The sequence below is a fragment of the Lissotriton helveticus genome, chromosome 7, assembly GCF_964261635.1.
Source record: "Lissotriton helveticus chromosome 7, aLisHel1.1, whole genome shotgun sequence".
Taxonomy (NCBI): Eukaryota; Metazoa; Chordata; class Amphibia; order Caudata; family Salamandridae; genus Lissotriton; species Lissotriton helveticus.
This window is the reverse complement of record NC_136068.1, coordinates 1,462,216,043-1,462,229,284: the sequence shown is the minus strand read 5'-3', so window position 1 is coordinate 1,462,229,284 and position 13,242 is coordinate 1,462,216,043. Positions and strand designations below refer to the sequence as shown.

Below are 13,242 nucleotides of genomic sequence, written 5' to 3'. Positions count from 1 at the left end.
CCCCACGGAGGAATTCATTTCACTACCCACCCATTAATACATTCACATACCCACAAATATATATTGACCTATCTGATCAAAAATATGCATCTAATCACAAAATGCATACTTTCATTCCACCCACCGATGCATCTATCGACCCACACACATTCATTCATCAATCATTCCATTCACCTAAACCCGATAGTCATTCACTCACATCCACAGATTCATTCATTTACACGAACGACCTATTTACCTATCCATATATCCTTGTATGAACCTACATCAATCCGCCCGTCCAGCATCCATCGACCTGGCCAGCAATGTGGAAATATATTGTCAGTGGCTCTTTCAATGTTGTCGTTTGTGTTTTTATGTATGGTATGTCTTTCTGTGCACGGGTGTCTGTATGCTTGCTTCTCTGTGCCTTTGTAATCGTCCCTTGAAAATATGTTTTGTATTAAAGAAGACAAAAGGTAAAATGCAATATATTGTTCATCGTGTTCACATATTTAGGCGACGACACAGCCCCTCCTTTATTTTCCAATTGGTACTCAAAACGTTCTACCTAGGACTCCCAAAAACATTCTTTACTTTGCGAATCTTCTGTCCTAGGGTTTAGACCGGAGCAACCCCGACCGGTAATTCTGGCTCCACAGCTGGTGCTTCCTGGAAAGAGGGAAAACTTGCTGTTGCATGAGGCCGTGGTTCCAAATTTCGAGATGTTTACCGCGCTGCATCTCGTTACCCGGTGGTTTCCGGCATCCTTCCTCGTTAGGGTGGTTGTGTCATTTTCCAGCAAGCACACACCCTGCTATTTAACCGAGGTTTGGGGCTTTGGGTTTGCCTATCTGTGCCAGATTGTGACAGGTCGACTGAGAAGCGCCTATTGCCGCTGAGACATGGACATTTAACCTGACTGTCTTACGCGAGAGCATTTGAACTTAAGTCGTGCTCCGCTTTGGAGTCGGCACAGAGGCAGTCGGTGCATTGCTTTTGAATTATCCTCTTTCCCTGCATTGCTGCCCAAGAGTTGAAAGATGTCGGCTCCCTCCATTTACCAGGACTTAAACTACCAAGACAGCAACGTCTACTCCGTGCTGGAAGACGTACCGCGAAAGCAGCAGCAGCCTTCCAGGAATGTGCCAACCTTACAAGGTAAGACACTTGTGCAGATGTCCTGCACTTCAGGCACGGAAGCGCTGCATGAAAAATTGAAGCGCTGTGTTGTGAGACGGGCAGCATATAGCGCAGCAGCAGATTCATAGGAGTACCTGTCGATGGCAGCTGCTGCCGGGTTTGCGCTAAATCTGGATGCAGGGTCGGACTGGGACACCAAAGCAGTCCTGGCAATTGTCTTGGATCGGCCCCTGCCTGGCCCCGGGAGCCTGGAAGCGCTTGCTTGCTGCTTTTGTTACTGTGGGCCGACATGGCAGCACTGCAGCAAAACCGGCCCCCACTACATCAAAACCTTACTCTTCCTGTCTCCCGGGCAACGCCCGATGCCCAGTACTGCCAGTCCGGCCATGTCTGGATGTAACACGGAACACAGAGCCTCGTGCTGTGGCACATATGAGATACTGTGCTGTCCTATGTAGACTGCGGACAGGAGGTACATAATTCAGCATAAACTCCTATGGGCTTAGTTACAGGCCCCTTGCACTGCTGATGAGTCACTTTTTATGATGCTCCGCCAGAGCAGAGTGCAGACCCGTGGCTTTTCATGGCCTCCTAGATATGGTGTAAGGCAATGCAGCACAAGTGACTACCTTGCCTTACACTGCATCAGGGAGGCATTGCAGTTGGTGTTCCCACGCAACACCCATGGGTTTGCACACATTTCCAGTTTTACAAGGAATTGTAAACCTAGGAATGCGTAAAAACTGTACACCTCCCCAGGGCAGGCAAAACGAGGAGAAATCTAGTTATTTCCTCTTTTTATGTGTGCTGCATTCCGCAACACACATAGAAAGAGGAAAGCGCTTCCACTGATTTTTTTTTTACAAGGAAGGTGTCCCTTCCTGCACAAAAATAATCCTGCCTACAATGTTGACGCCTGCGTTGGAGCACGGCTGCTAATTGTGCACTGGCTAAAAGGACAGGAATGTAATGTATCCTGCCCTTTTGTTTTGATGTAGGGCAGCGTATCAAAAACACGCAGTGCTGCCCTACTCCAAATCATTGTAAATGAGGCCCTTAGTTTAGGCACAAGCTCAGCGATCACATAAGTGTGATATGTGCTTTAGGTTAAAGTTCCATGTTTGTCTAACTTTTAAACAGGATGTGCACCTTTCATCACAAATTCCTAGTGTAGGCACAAGCTCAGGAACAAATATGTAAGCTATGTGTTTTGCATGTTACATGTTCATATATCGGGTGATATCCGACTTTACCCCACACTTGTGCCTTCTGAGAATTTAGTGCAACGACAGATCACGCTATTTTAGTAAATTTACCTTTGCCCTCTAACCTAAGGTTTTTGCCCTCTCTCACCGCAGACAAAGCCCCATTGCAAACGTTAGCGAGTGGTTAGCACAAAGCAGTTTTAGCGCAATGGCCAACTTACAGAACAAAATAACTTTTGAGCTTGAAAGCTAAATCTTTGCTGCCTCCGGTGGCTTAGTGGACTAATGCATCCATTGTAGGAGCCAGTGTTTGACCTCATCTTCAGATGTTCAAATTCCAGTAGTTTCACTTAGCCTTTCATCCTTCTGAAACCAATAAAATGAGTACCGTACTGTTATTCAGCGCCAAGATACCCTTCTGGGTGAACGTGTGATTTACAAATAAACATGTGATGTTGTTTTTTGGATGCTTTCTATTGCTGGGCGCCAGTGCAAACTCTTAGTATATCTGCGTCTTAATTTTTTCATTTTTCATTTCTATCTCAATTCTGAATATTGGGAACATTTTGATGGCATTAAACAATTTGTAAATTAATTGAAAGCAGAACTCCTGGAGCACACATTTTCTGAAGCACGTGTTGAATGTAGACACATTTCACCTGAATGTTTTTTTTCTATATTAAATAAACTAGGAAATGAATAATCTTGAAGGGGAAAGGAATGGGAAACCGCAGAAAAGTAGTGAGTAAAGGGTCATGGGCAGTTTAATAGTTAGTCAACTTCAACCCAGAACCATGTGCGCCTTTTTAATGGATGGAAGAAAGTGGGCATGCTCACAGTCAGAAATGTACAACTTGGGGCCTGATTCCGATGTCGGATGGAGCGGAGTCTAACACGTTTCACTCAATATTGAGCTTCCTGGAGGCTTTGATTCGGTTAGAGTTGGACATATGAGAGAGGATACCCTTGCCAATAAATCAGTTAGTACACGAAGCAATATATCTGAGACATATTAATATTGTCTAACCTTTGCACATTATTCTCTAGGTAACAGGCCTTTTCTGGACCAGCTGCTCCTTAAAGCAAATTTCAGTGTTATTAATCGATTTTAACTGCAAATGAGCCCTTTTGAAATCCATTTTTTTCTTCGGTCCCTTTAAGGTGAATTGTACAGCGCGAAATAATTAAGGAAGCCTCAATGATCAAATCCTGCCCTGCTTCTAGTTTAACCATCCGTGGGTCTTCGCATCGATTTTTCAACCACCCCAATTCAACAATCCAAAACACCTGTCATTCTGCCAAAACAGTTTTGACATATCTTCTGTAAGGTGGGCTCAAGCAATACAGTCTTTTCTGCTACCGAGACGCCTATTTTCAGAGAAAGTTAATTGTTTGCTTGATACTAATTTACTGTTTGCAAATAGCCAGTGTAATCAGAAACATGTATTATACACATACATAGTACAAATGTGTATTGGGTGGTGTTATGCCAAATGCGGTTCAAGTGGAACAGCGCCACCCACAAAACCGCCAAGTGCGTGTTGGTGTGTAAAAAGCAAGCGTCAAATGCACGCGGTGCCCCCGCGTCTGTGCCAGCGGGCCAGCTCTCTGAGCAGTGCCTGCGACTCAGAGAAGAGAAGCGGTACCTGGCTTGTCTAGGAAGGTTCGAAGGGTTCATGAGGACCCAAGGTCCTAGACTGCACCCTCGTGTTGGGGGTAGTCCTGTGACCATGCAAGGAATGAAGGGTGTGGAGCTGTGCAGACACATATTACCCTGCTATTGCCGTTGCACATCTCCTCTTCTTGAGGGGAGATGCAACTTCTGACTGAAACTTGAAACCCCTTCCTGCAGGAACCAGTAGAATTTATAAGTCTATCAAGGACCTGAGAGGGCTCAATATTTAGACAGGATTTAACATTGCCCTCCATGATTACTGCGGATCCAGAACTAAATATGGGGCAACCCGGAATTCCTGGGAACCTGGGTAATCAATATTCTGAAATAAAAAGGGTTCCCTCGGAGAAAGCCTGAAGCCTAAGCTACCTTGGCCTAAACAATCATCACAAACACAAATATATGAATGTATTACGTAGTATAATGAACCAAATCCAAAATAGTTATCTCAATGATTGTACTTTGGGTGCTACAGTGAATGACACAGAGAACGTGTCATGTGAGTGATGGTGCACTAGGTGTACCTATCAAAAAATAAAACAGAAACACTGTAGACATATTTCCAATACGATTTTAAATCATGACTCTTTTAGAGCAGAGTTTGAGTGAATGGCAATACCACTCTACATGTCATAGTGTAAAGAAGAGCCTTTCACAGGTTTCTTCATAAGTAGCTTTATTTCTCTCAGCATCCCCAGCACGAACCCAGCCTCTAGTAGCCTTCAGAACTTTTCGATAACTGGCTTTCCCAAGAACTCTCACAAGAGAATTCCACGCATTGGGCAACAATCACCATGACATCTCCACACATAGCTTCGATTTGTAAAATATTTTAAAGGGGTCTTCATCAGGACTAGATGGCAGCACCATGAAGCAAAAAAGAACTCGATCAATTATTAGTACTAGGAACACTGAGATTAATTGATAGGTCCCGATAGCGTTTGGTGGATTTTGGGGGCCCTGGGCCCAACATATTTTGGGGGCCCCTGTTCAGAACAGCTTTAAATTTATGATCCACTTTCAGCTTTCTCATAACCTCTTTTATAAGGTTACTGACCCTACACAGGCAGACTGGTCCAAATTCTCTTGTGTTTCCATGTAATATTGAGGGATAGTGATGTGTGTTTTTATTATTGTAATATAGCAGCAGCTCATTAATATTATTTTACATAATCGCTACAATCTACTGCTATTTAGCATATGTTAGCTCCTGTTTTGATCTAAAAGGAACTTTTTTTATAGAAGTTACATGGTGGTGAAAAACATAAATGCAATGGTATTTAGAATGCAAATACGTGAAGGTCAGGAAGGGGTCGATTCACCTGTCCTTCATGGATTTGTCTAGTGCCTTTGACGCTGTTAATAGAGAGAAACTGTGGGATATACTGGCAAGTTTAGGAGTGGAACAAACCCTGGTGTCGCTTATCTGTAGGCTACATTTTAACACAACCGTTTCCATAAGATATGGAACTCAATGGGAAAAAACTGAACAGATAGCTTCAACAGAGGGCATCCTGCAAGGGTGCATCCTAGCCCCCTCTTTTTAAAATTTACTCTAATGTTCTGGAGGCTTCCCTATTAAATAGAAATTTGGATTTTCCCAAGATTGGTAGCAAATCTTTCCCCTTGTTATCTTACGCTGATGACACGGTGCTAATGGCCACGACAGCAAATGGCCTTCAGAATGCCCTGGATACTTTTATTGATTTTATGTCATCACTTGATCTTAATGTTAATTTTATTAAATCATACATCAAGGTTTGCAGTCCAAAGAGAACAAAGACTAAGATCTTAGTAGCATAGGACAAGAGAATAGAAAAGGTTGAGAATTTTATGTACTTGGGTAATTTATTAACAATAAACTAAGCTCGGACCCACTTGTGACAGCAAGAGCTCACTATACAACCAGGGCAGTGGATGGGCTTTTTCATTTTGCCTGCAAATTAGGTCCTAAGCCTGTGAGGGAAATACTTACTCTTTATAAAGCCAAATGCACTTTGATTGCAACATATGGTGCAGGGGTATGGGGGCATCACAATACACACCAGTAACAAGTAGTGAAAAATAAATTCACAAAAAGGCTTATGATGACGCCTAATAGTGCCCCTAACCGCCTATGTCATGATGAATTAGGTCTAAAACAGTTGGAAGATCGTATAGCGTGTGCAACTCTACTATTGTGTTCGAAAATGTGGCTTTCCAAACAACAAATGTTCTCATGAGAAATAATAAAATACTGTCAAAACTTGGCCAACTCTCTCCAAAATACCATTGCATCGTTTCTTGAAAGACAAATATCAGGACTTGGGCACTTCAATGATAGCCCTAAAAGTATTCCATTGAATGCCAAAGTTATCATTGAAGAGGCATTGCATTCAAGAGGAAACACACGTGATCTTCATCAAGATTAAATCAGCCAGATTTATTTGTCCCCTGCACCACTGCAATGTTATCTAACATTCACCACTATCTTGCAGACTAGATCTTACCTAACTAGAATCCATTTAAGTACTGTGCATTTTTTGCTGGTGTTTCCATGCCAGTGTGGTGGGGTGTATGATATCTCTCTTTTTCCACGTTATTTTGCACTTTCTATAAAACTGCAAGGAGTAGATTTATAATTTCATTGTTAAAGAAAATTCGCCCTTGAACATATGTTGATGGTTTTAAATATTTGCAATCATTGGCCACCCCGACATTTGAAGTGCAATATCCAGTTATATAAAAGTATAGCCATTAAGAAAAGATATGAATTAGAACACATTGAGCTGTCCCAGTGAAACTGTTGTACGTAAAGAACTCGTATGACCCTGGTCTTTTAAGATTTGTTTTTAATATATCGGCTAGATGGCTTATATATATTGTGATAATATCTTTGCAAATCTGAATTGGTGCAATGAATTGTCGCCAGGTGCTGAATTTTATGAAGTGTGCTCATTTGAAGGCTATAGTTTTTAAGTAATCCGGAAACCTTGGATGCTACTTAGTTGCTGTAAAACCCACTAGAAATGCACTTTATCCTATGTATTGACAAGACTTATGGATCCCTCATGTGATATTTTTAATGTGCTAAATATTTTTCTTATTTGTATTCTTTTATGGCTGCTTAAGCCGAATAAAGATTTATTGATGATGATGGTATTTAAAATGATCCATGTTTGCAAATTATTCAAGGTCATCAGGGCAGGTCTGTGTGGAAATCAGAGCCAGATCTTTCAGGGGTCCCCCTGAAAGTCTAGGCCCATGGGCCAGAGCCAACTTTGCCAATGCCTTAAAACGTCCCTGAGGTACATGTGAAAAGTGGTCGGAGTCTATTATTTTCCAGAGTAACAAATATCACCAAAATCACAATTCTTTAAGAGGTACCTTAACTCGTATATGATCCATGAATGTCACTTAAAACAAAGGCAGTTCATATATCCAGTGCATATTTTTATTTTAGCACATTTTAAGAAGCGTATTCAGTATTATTTAATCAATGTCAAATTCGAAAGATTGGAATTGAAAACATCGCAATTACTTCATTGGCAACAGAATTCAATGGTGAAAAAATACATTGAAATAAAGCAAATACATTTGAATGTAACAACGCGCTCACGGTGCACAGAAAAGGAAGTATTTAGAAGGGATGGGTGTGTTGGGGTAGAAGTGAGGACCGGGTAAAGGTGGTGTGACTATGTTATAATCACAGTGAGAATCAAAATGCAGCCTTTACAGTCTATGTATAGATCGGTAAGTTCCAAAACGCTCTTAAGCACAAGATCTGTGATAATCCATTATTTATTCCTATGCTTAGAGAAGTACAGTAGGTTGGTTGTCAACGTTTCGACCCCTGAAGAGAAGGGTTGTTCATAACCTCAGGCTGGGGTCTTCATCAGGACACGGAGAAAGAAGCTGGAGCGCCTATAAGCAATATAATAGCAATGAATGTATCTGTCACTGCCGAATACAATTAGTGCACTAGGACTGAAATTAAAAGTTACATACTTTGTGTAGGGCCCGTTGTGGGCCTTGAGATTGGGACCTTCCTAGGTTCCTATGTTGTAGAGTGTGGCCTGTAATTGTATAAAGGAATCATAATTACAATGGGCTGTCCAAAGTGGGGACAGGTCTCCCGTGTAAAAGAAAGTCAAATGAAGCCAGGGGAGCACTTACTGGGAAGTCATCGCTTTCCAACTTGATGTAGTTGAGGTCTGTGGCCAGCTGGATGTGCCGGTCCGTAGTAAGATCCGTTATTTTCTAAAAAATGAGGTAATATACAAAGGTCAGTGTAATGGCTGAAAATTCTATTGGATAAAAAGCCAATAGCGCGCCGGGCATGTCCGCGGTAGCAGACATGCATCACAGGCGGTTGACCGGTAAAACCGATGTACAGAATCACTATTTGCATAAAGGGTAACATAGATTATATTAGGTAGGGCACATCTCCTGGGGAAAGATTGGGACTATGTATAAGTCCCGACCGTGTCAAAGAAGCGAGGCACAAATGCTTAATAGATCGTGCCTTCGTTAAATTCAGGATATTAAAGCGCTACTAGGTATGACTCTGACAAATGCGCAAATGGCATGGGAAAAGCATCCATGTCTTACCTATTCTTCCAAAGGACACGCATGTAACACCATTCTCATACGGCTGCCGGCGAAGGTCTGAGCCGCCTCGAGGTACAGACGCTAAGTGCTGCTCGGGGGCTCGGCAGTGCGCAGCCAATCAATGCAAAGTTGTGTAAGGGAGCATGGTAAAAGAGTATCGTATACCACTCCTTGGGCCAGACCGACATGAGGAAACATACAAAGACGCCTAAACAAAAAATAATAAATGCGTCTATTTTAGTCAAATAGTCATGCCTAGACTAGCATGCTGGATGAAGGAAAAGATCCCTTTATCATTCCATTTGGAGTAACGTGGCGATCTGGGAATGGGGAATAACTCTATGTTGGGAGGGTTGAAAAAGGCTCATATTCGGCACCTATCACAAGGGATATGTGTTCCCGTGTACATTACAGTTGGTGGTTTACTGAGTAAAGATATAATATATGGTTCAGAATTGCTGTACATTGTATAAGTTTGTAGATTGACGAATCTAGTTGTAATAATACAAAGTCATTGAACATAAACATCAATTCATAGTTGCCATGCAGATTGAGAACATTTATACACAGTAACCTATGTGTCAAGCCTGACAATTTGATTACTAAGAATGTACGAATCTGCAGTAGAGAGTAGTGTTGCGGATAGCTCAAAGTCTCTCTACACCAAAGAAGCCGGGGTAGCCTCCAGTTCGTTATAGCCAGGATAGGCTCTAGTAATGTGCTTAGAGTGTGGGTCCAAACATCACACATCAATCAGGATCTAAAAGTGCCATCTGGGTGAATGTGGCTTCCAGTTCATTTAAGCCATGTTGGACAGAGTTGAAGGACTGCATCCATTTACACTCCCTTACATTCAAGATGGAATTCAGATTGCCGCCACGTGGGCCTAATGTAATTTTTTCAATAACCACCCACTTCAAAGATTCTGGTGTGTGTGTGTGTGCTTGAAAATGTTCTACCAGGGGGGCTCCTGGTGTATTACATCTTATCCTGCTGCAGTGCTGTAGCACCCGGTTCTTAATTTTCTGTTTGGTTTGGCCTATATAGATCAATCCGCAGGGGCAGAAGATTGCATAAATGACTCCATGGCTGTTACAGTTCGTGAAGGACGTCAGAGTCACAGTCAAATTGTTGTGTGTTATCGTTTTAGTTTCCAAACATAGTGAGCATGCTTTACAGTTGCCGCATTTGTGGTTCCCGAGTGTGATTGGTAGGTTCCACATTGATTGGATGGTGGGAGCCGCTGGGCTTTCCAGCAAAGAACACACTACAAAATCTCTAACACTCTTTGCTTTTTTGAAAGCATGCATGGGTGGATGATGCATTTCGATAGCGTCTGCCACTATGTTCCAATGTTTATTCACAATCTTGCGTATTTCATTGCTTTTGCTGCAGTATGTAGTCACACAGATCATCCTATCCTCCAAGGGTTGACGGTCCCTGGGCACCAGTAAGGATTCTCTATTGCTGAACCATGCCCTCTTGCGTGCTCTTTTAACAAGTCTTTTCGGGTATCCTCTTTCTAAGAGTCGGAAAATGAGTTCATCTGATTCGCGAAAGTAATCATCCTTTAGGGTACAGTTCCTGCGGATCCTGAGGAACTGTCCGAATGGTAGGTTGTCACGGAGTGCCCGTGTGTGGTGGCTAGAATATTGAAGCAACGTATTTCTTTCGGTTGGTTTTCTGTATAGAGTGGTATACAACAGCCCTTCCCTTTCTTTGATGCTGATATCCAGAAAATCGATTGTTTCATTGCTGCAACTACTGGTGAATTGGATGTCACATGATTGAGTATTGAGCCAGTGGGTAAATGCTTCCAATTCTTGCTTGTCTCCTGCCCATATGATGAGAATGTCGTCTATGTAGCGACGGTATTCTAAGATCTTGTCATGATAAGGATTAATAGGAGAGAGAATCCGATGATGCTCGTACTCATTCATATACAGGATGGCCAGATCCGGGGCAAAGGCCGCCCCCATGGCTACGCCTTTCATCTGCACAAAGAAGTTGTCTTGAAATATGAAGAAATTCTTTGTCATCGCGATCTCCAAGAGGTCAATGAGAAAATCCGTGGGGACTTCTGCTGGTTGTGGTCGTGATTCCAAGGCTCTTCGTATTGTTACCAGTGCTGGTTCTTAAAACACTTAAAACGTCCCTGGTCTGGTGGCCTTTCACTCAATTTTTTGCCTCCCTCCTCCAATTTGTCTGATATTGTATTAGCTGGTTAGGACTCTGCACACTTTGCCAGGGCTACAGTGCTTGTGCTCTCTCCCCTAAAACATGGCAATATTGGCTCATCCCGAATTGGCATATTGAATTCACTTGTAGACACCGCCAGACATATTACGATGTGTGGTTTTCAGTGCCTTTCCATGCGGTCTTCACTCTGCCAGCCCCCTGCGGGCCCCCAGAGTGAAGTACAGGTGGGGGTTGCACATGGGGGGATACCTGTGGTACCCCCCTTCATTGTTATTTACAAAGCGGCAGGCACCGCGCGGTGCCTGCCGCTTTGTAAATGACAATGTGAAAGTGCATATTCAGCATTGTGGCAGGCGGTGCAGAGAGCACCGCCCGCCACAATGCTGAAAATACAGGATGTGCCCGCCATTGTGGCGGGCACATCCTAATGGCACCCCCGGGACCCCCACCCTTATGGTGGGCGGTCCCGACTGACAAGGCCCTAAGTGTCTAAATGGATGATTTAGTAGGTATGTGACTGACTGTATAAGTGAGTGATTAAACGTGCCTTACTGAATGCATGGGTTAGTGACTAAACTGTGTGAATGTCTGTATCAGTCTGTCAGTTGGTGTGTAAGCAGTTGCATGGTTTGGTGAGTAGCTACATGGCTTATTGATTGGTTGTCTGAGTATCTGGGTGCTTCAGTGTTTGTGTGGGTGGAGTGAGTGACTCTGCATAGATGTGTGCGTGGGTCATTCACTGGGTTTATGAGTTTAAGAGTGCATGGGTGTGTTGGTGAGTGAATGGATCTCTCAGAGGTACATGTATGAGTAACTACATATGTGAAAGGCAGCATACATAAGTGTTGGAGTATATACATGACTATATGTGAGAGTGAGTGATTGTGAGAGCGGCTGTATGGATGAGTGTCTGCTTGTATCAGTGATTGTATAAGACATTAAGTATTCTTATAAATAAGTGAGGTTGTGCGTGTATAACTGTATAGGTAAGGAATGGGAGTGTGATTGATTCTTTGCATGACTGACTAGATGTGGGAGTAACTCTATGGATGAGTGGTGGTATGTGAGTATCTGTATAAGTGTATGAGTGCATATGATAGCGCTGTACTGATGAGTGACTGCATGTATGAGTGACTGTACAGGTGAATGAGTGGATGTGTGTGTAGACCTAGGAATCAGTGAGTGGGTATGTGGTAACTGGTATTGGTGTGTCTATGGTTTCAAAAATGGTAGTCTGTATTTTAGAGTGAGTGTATCAAATGTTATATTTTAGTATGAGGAGGTGCATCAGATTATCATGTGGATGATGCATTCAGTGATTTCATCAATGATGTCATTTGAGATGTCATCAGTGATGTCACTGCCCATGTCATGAATGATGTAATATGTGACGTCATCAGCAGTGCATTGCGGGGGCGCGAGTTATAGATAGCTCAACTAACTAAAATGGCCGAATTTCTCTGGTTTGTAAAAGTGAAATATCCAACTAACTGTAACGTCCTGAAACCTGTGTTTTTTTCAGTAAATTTCAAAGGTTTTTCAAATGCTAATTTCTAACTCTAACGTCTCTGAATCCTATGTTTTTTTCAGTGAATTTCAAAGGTTTTTTATTTGCTAATTTCTAACTATAAAGTCCCTGAAACCTATGGTATTTTAAACCTACGTTTTTTTCAATGAATTTCAAAAGGTTTTTTCAACGCTAAATTCTAAGTATAATATCCCCAAAATAATTTTTCTTAGTTTTCAAAATATTATAAAAATAATGTCATATTTTCTGTTTTCTAAAATATAAATATAATTTTTTTTAAAAATAAATAAGTGGATCTGTGTACCAATCATGTACCTGTCTCGGTGGGTGTGGGAAATCAAGCTGCCATATCGGTTAAGTTGTGTAACCTCACGTATGCAGTTCCGGAGGCCGCCCGAGTGCACGGATCCATCGCAAATCTTTAAGTTTTAAAAGTATTGGAATATAACTTTATTATATATATTATACCAAGAGATTACTTAATATACCTGTCAATATCATTAATTTGTAATTGTAAAAAAGATATATTGTTGTTAAATATATATTTCGTAAATCGCGTTGGGTGCGTGCCGGTTGCGCTCCAGCTACGCGAATCTTGACCTCGCGTAACATAACGTACGTAGTTCTGAGGACGTCACGCTGGGTGCACAAATTCATCGCATATTTTTAAGTTTTAAAAAGTATATACAGATAAGTATATTACTTTATTATATATATTATACAAAGAGATTACTTAATATAACTGTAAATATAATGTAATTGTAGTTGTGATATATTATTGCTAAATATATTTTTGGGAATTCACGCCGGGTGCACGCCCTTTGTGTGAAACCCATGTGACTTCAAAAGAAAGTATTTTATTGGCCAGGAAGCTCTTGATTCTAAAACTTGAAGGACCCCACCCTTTTTTTTTATTCTTTCAA

General features: G+C 41.9%; 1 protein-coding gene across 2 annotated transcripts in view; it reads left to right on the top strand.

Moving 5' to 3' along the window:
- The first annotated feature begins 823 nt into the window (after nt 1-823).
- Nucleotides 824-13,242, top strand: part of LOC144770368 (CD209 antigen-like protein C) — a 233,071-nt gene continuing 220,652 nt past the window's right edge. For both annotated transcript variants that reach the window (XM_078654835.1, XM_078654834.1), the window contains exon 1: nt 824-1,140. In XM_078654835.1, the coding sequence (XP_078510961.1) occupies nt 1,023-1,140 (118 nt within the window). In that variant the 5' untranslated portion in view covers nt 824-1,022. The remainder of the gene's footprint in view (nt 1,141-13,242) is intronic.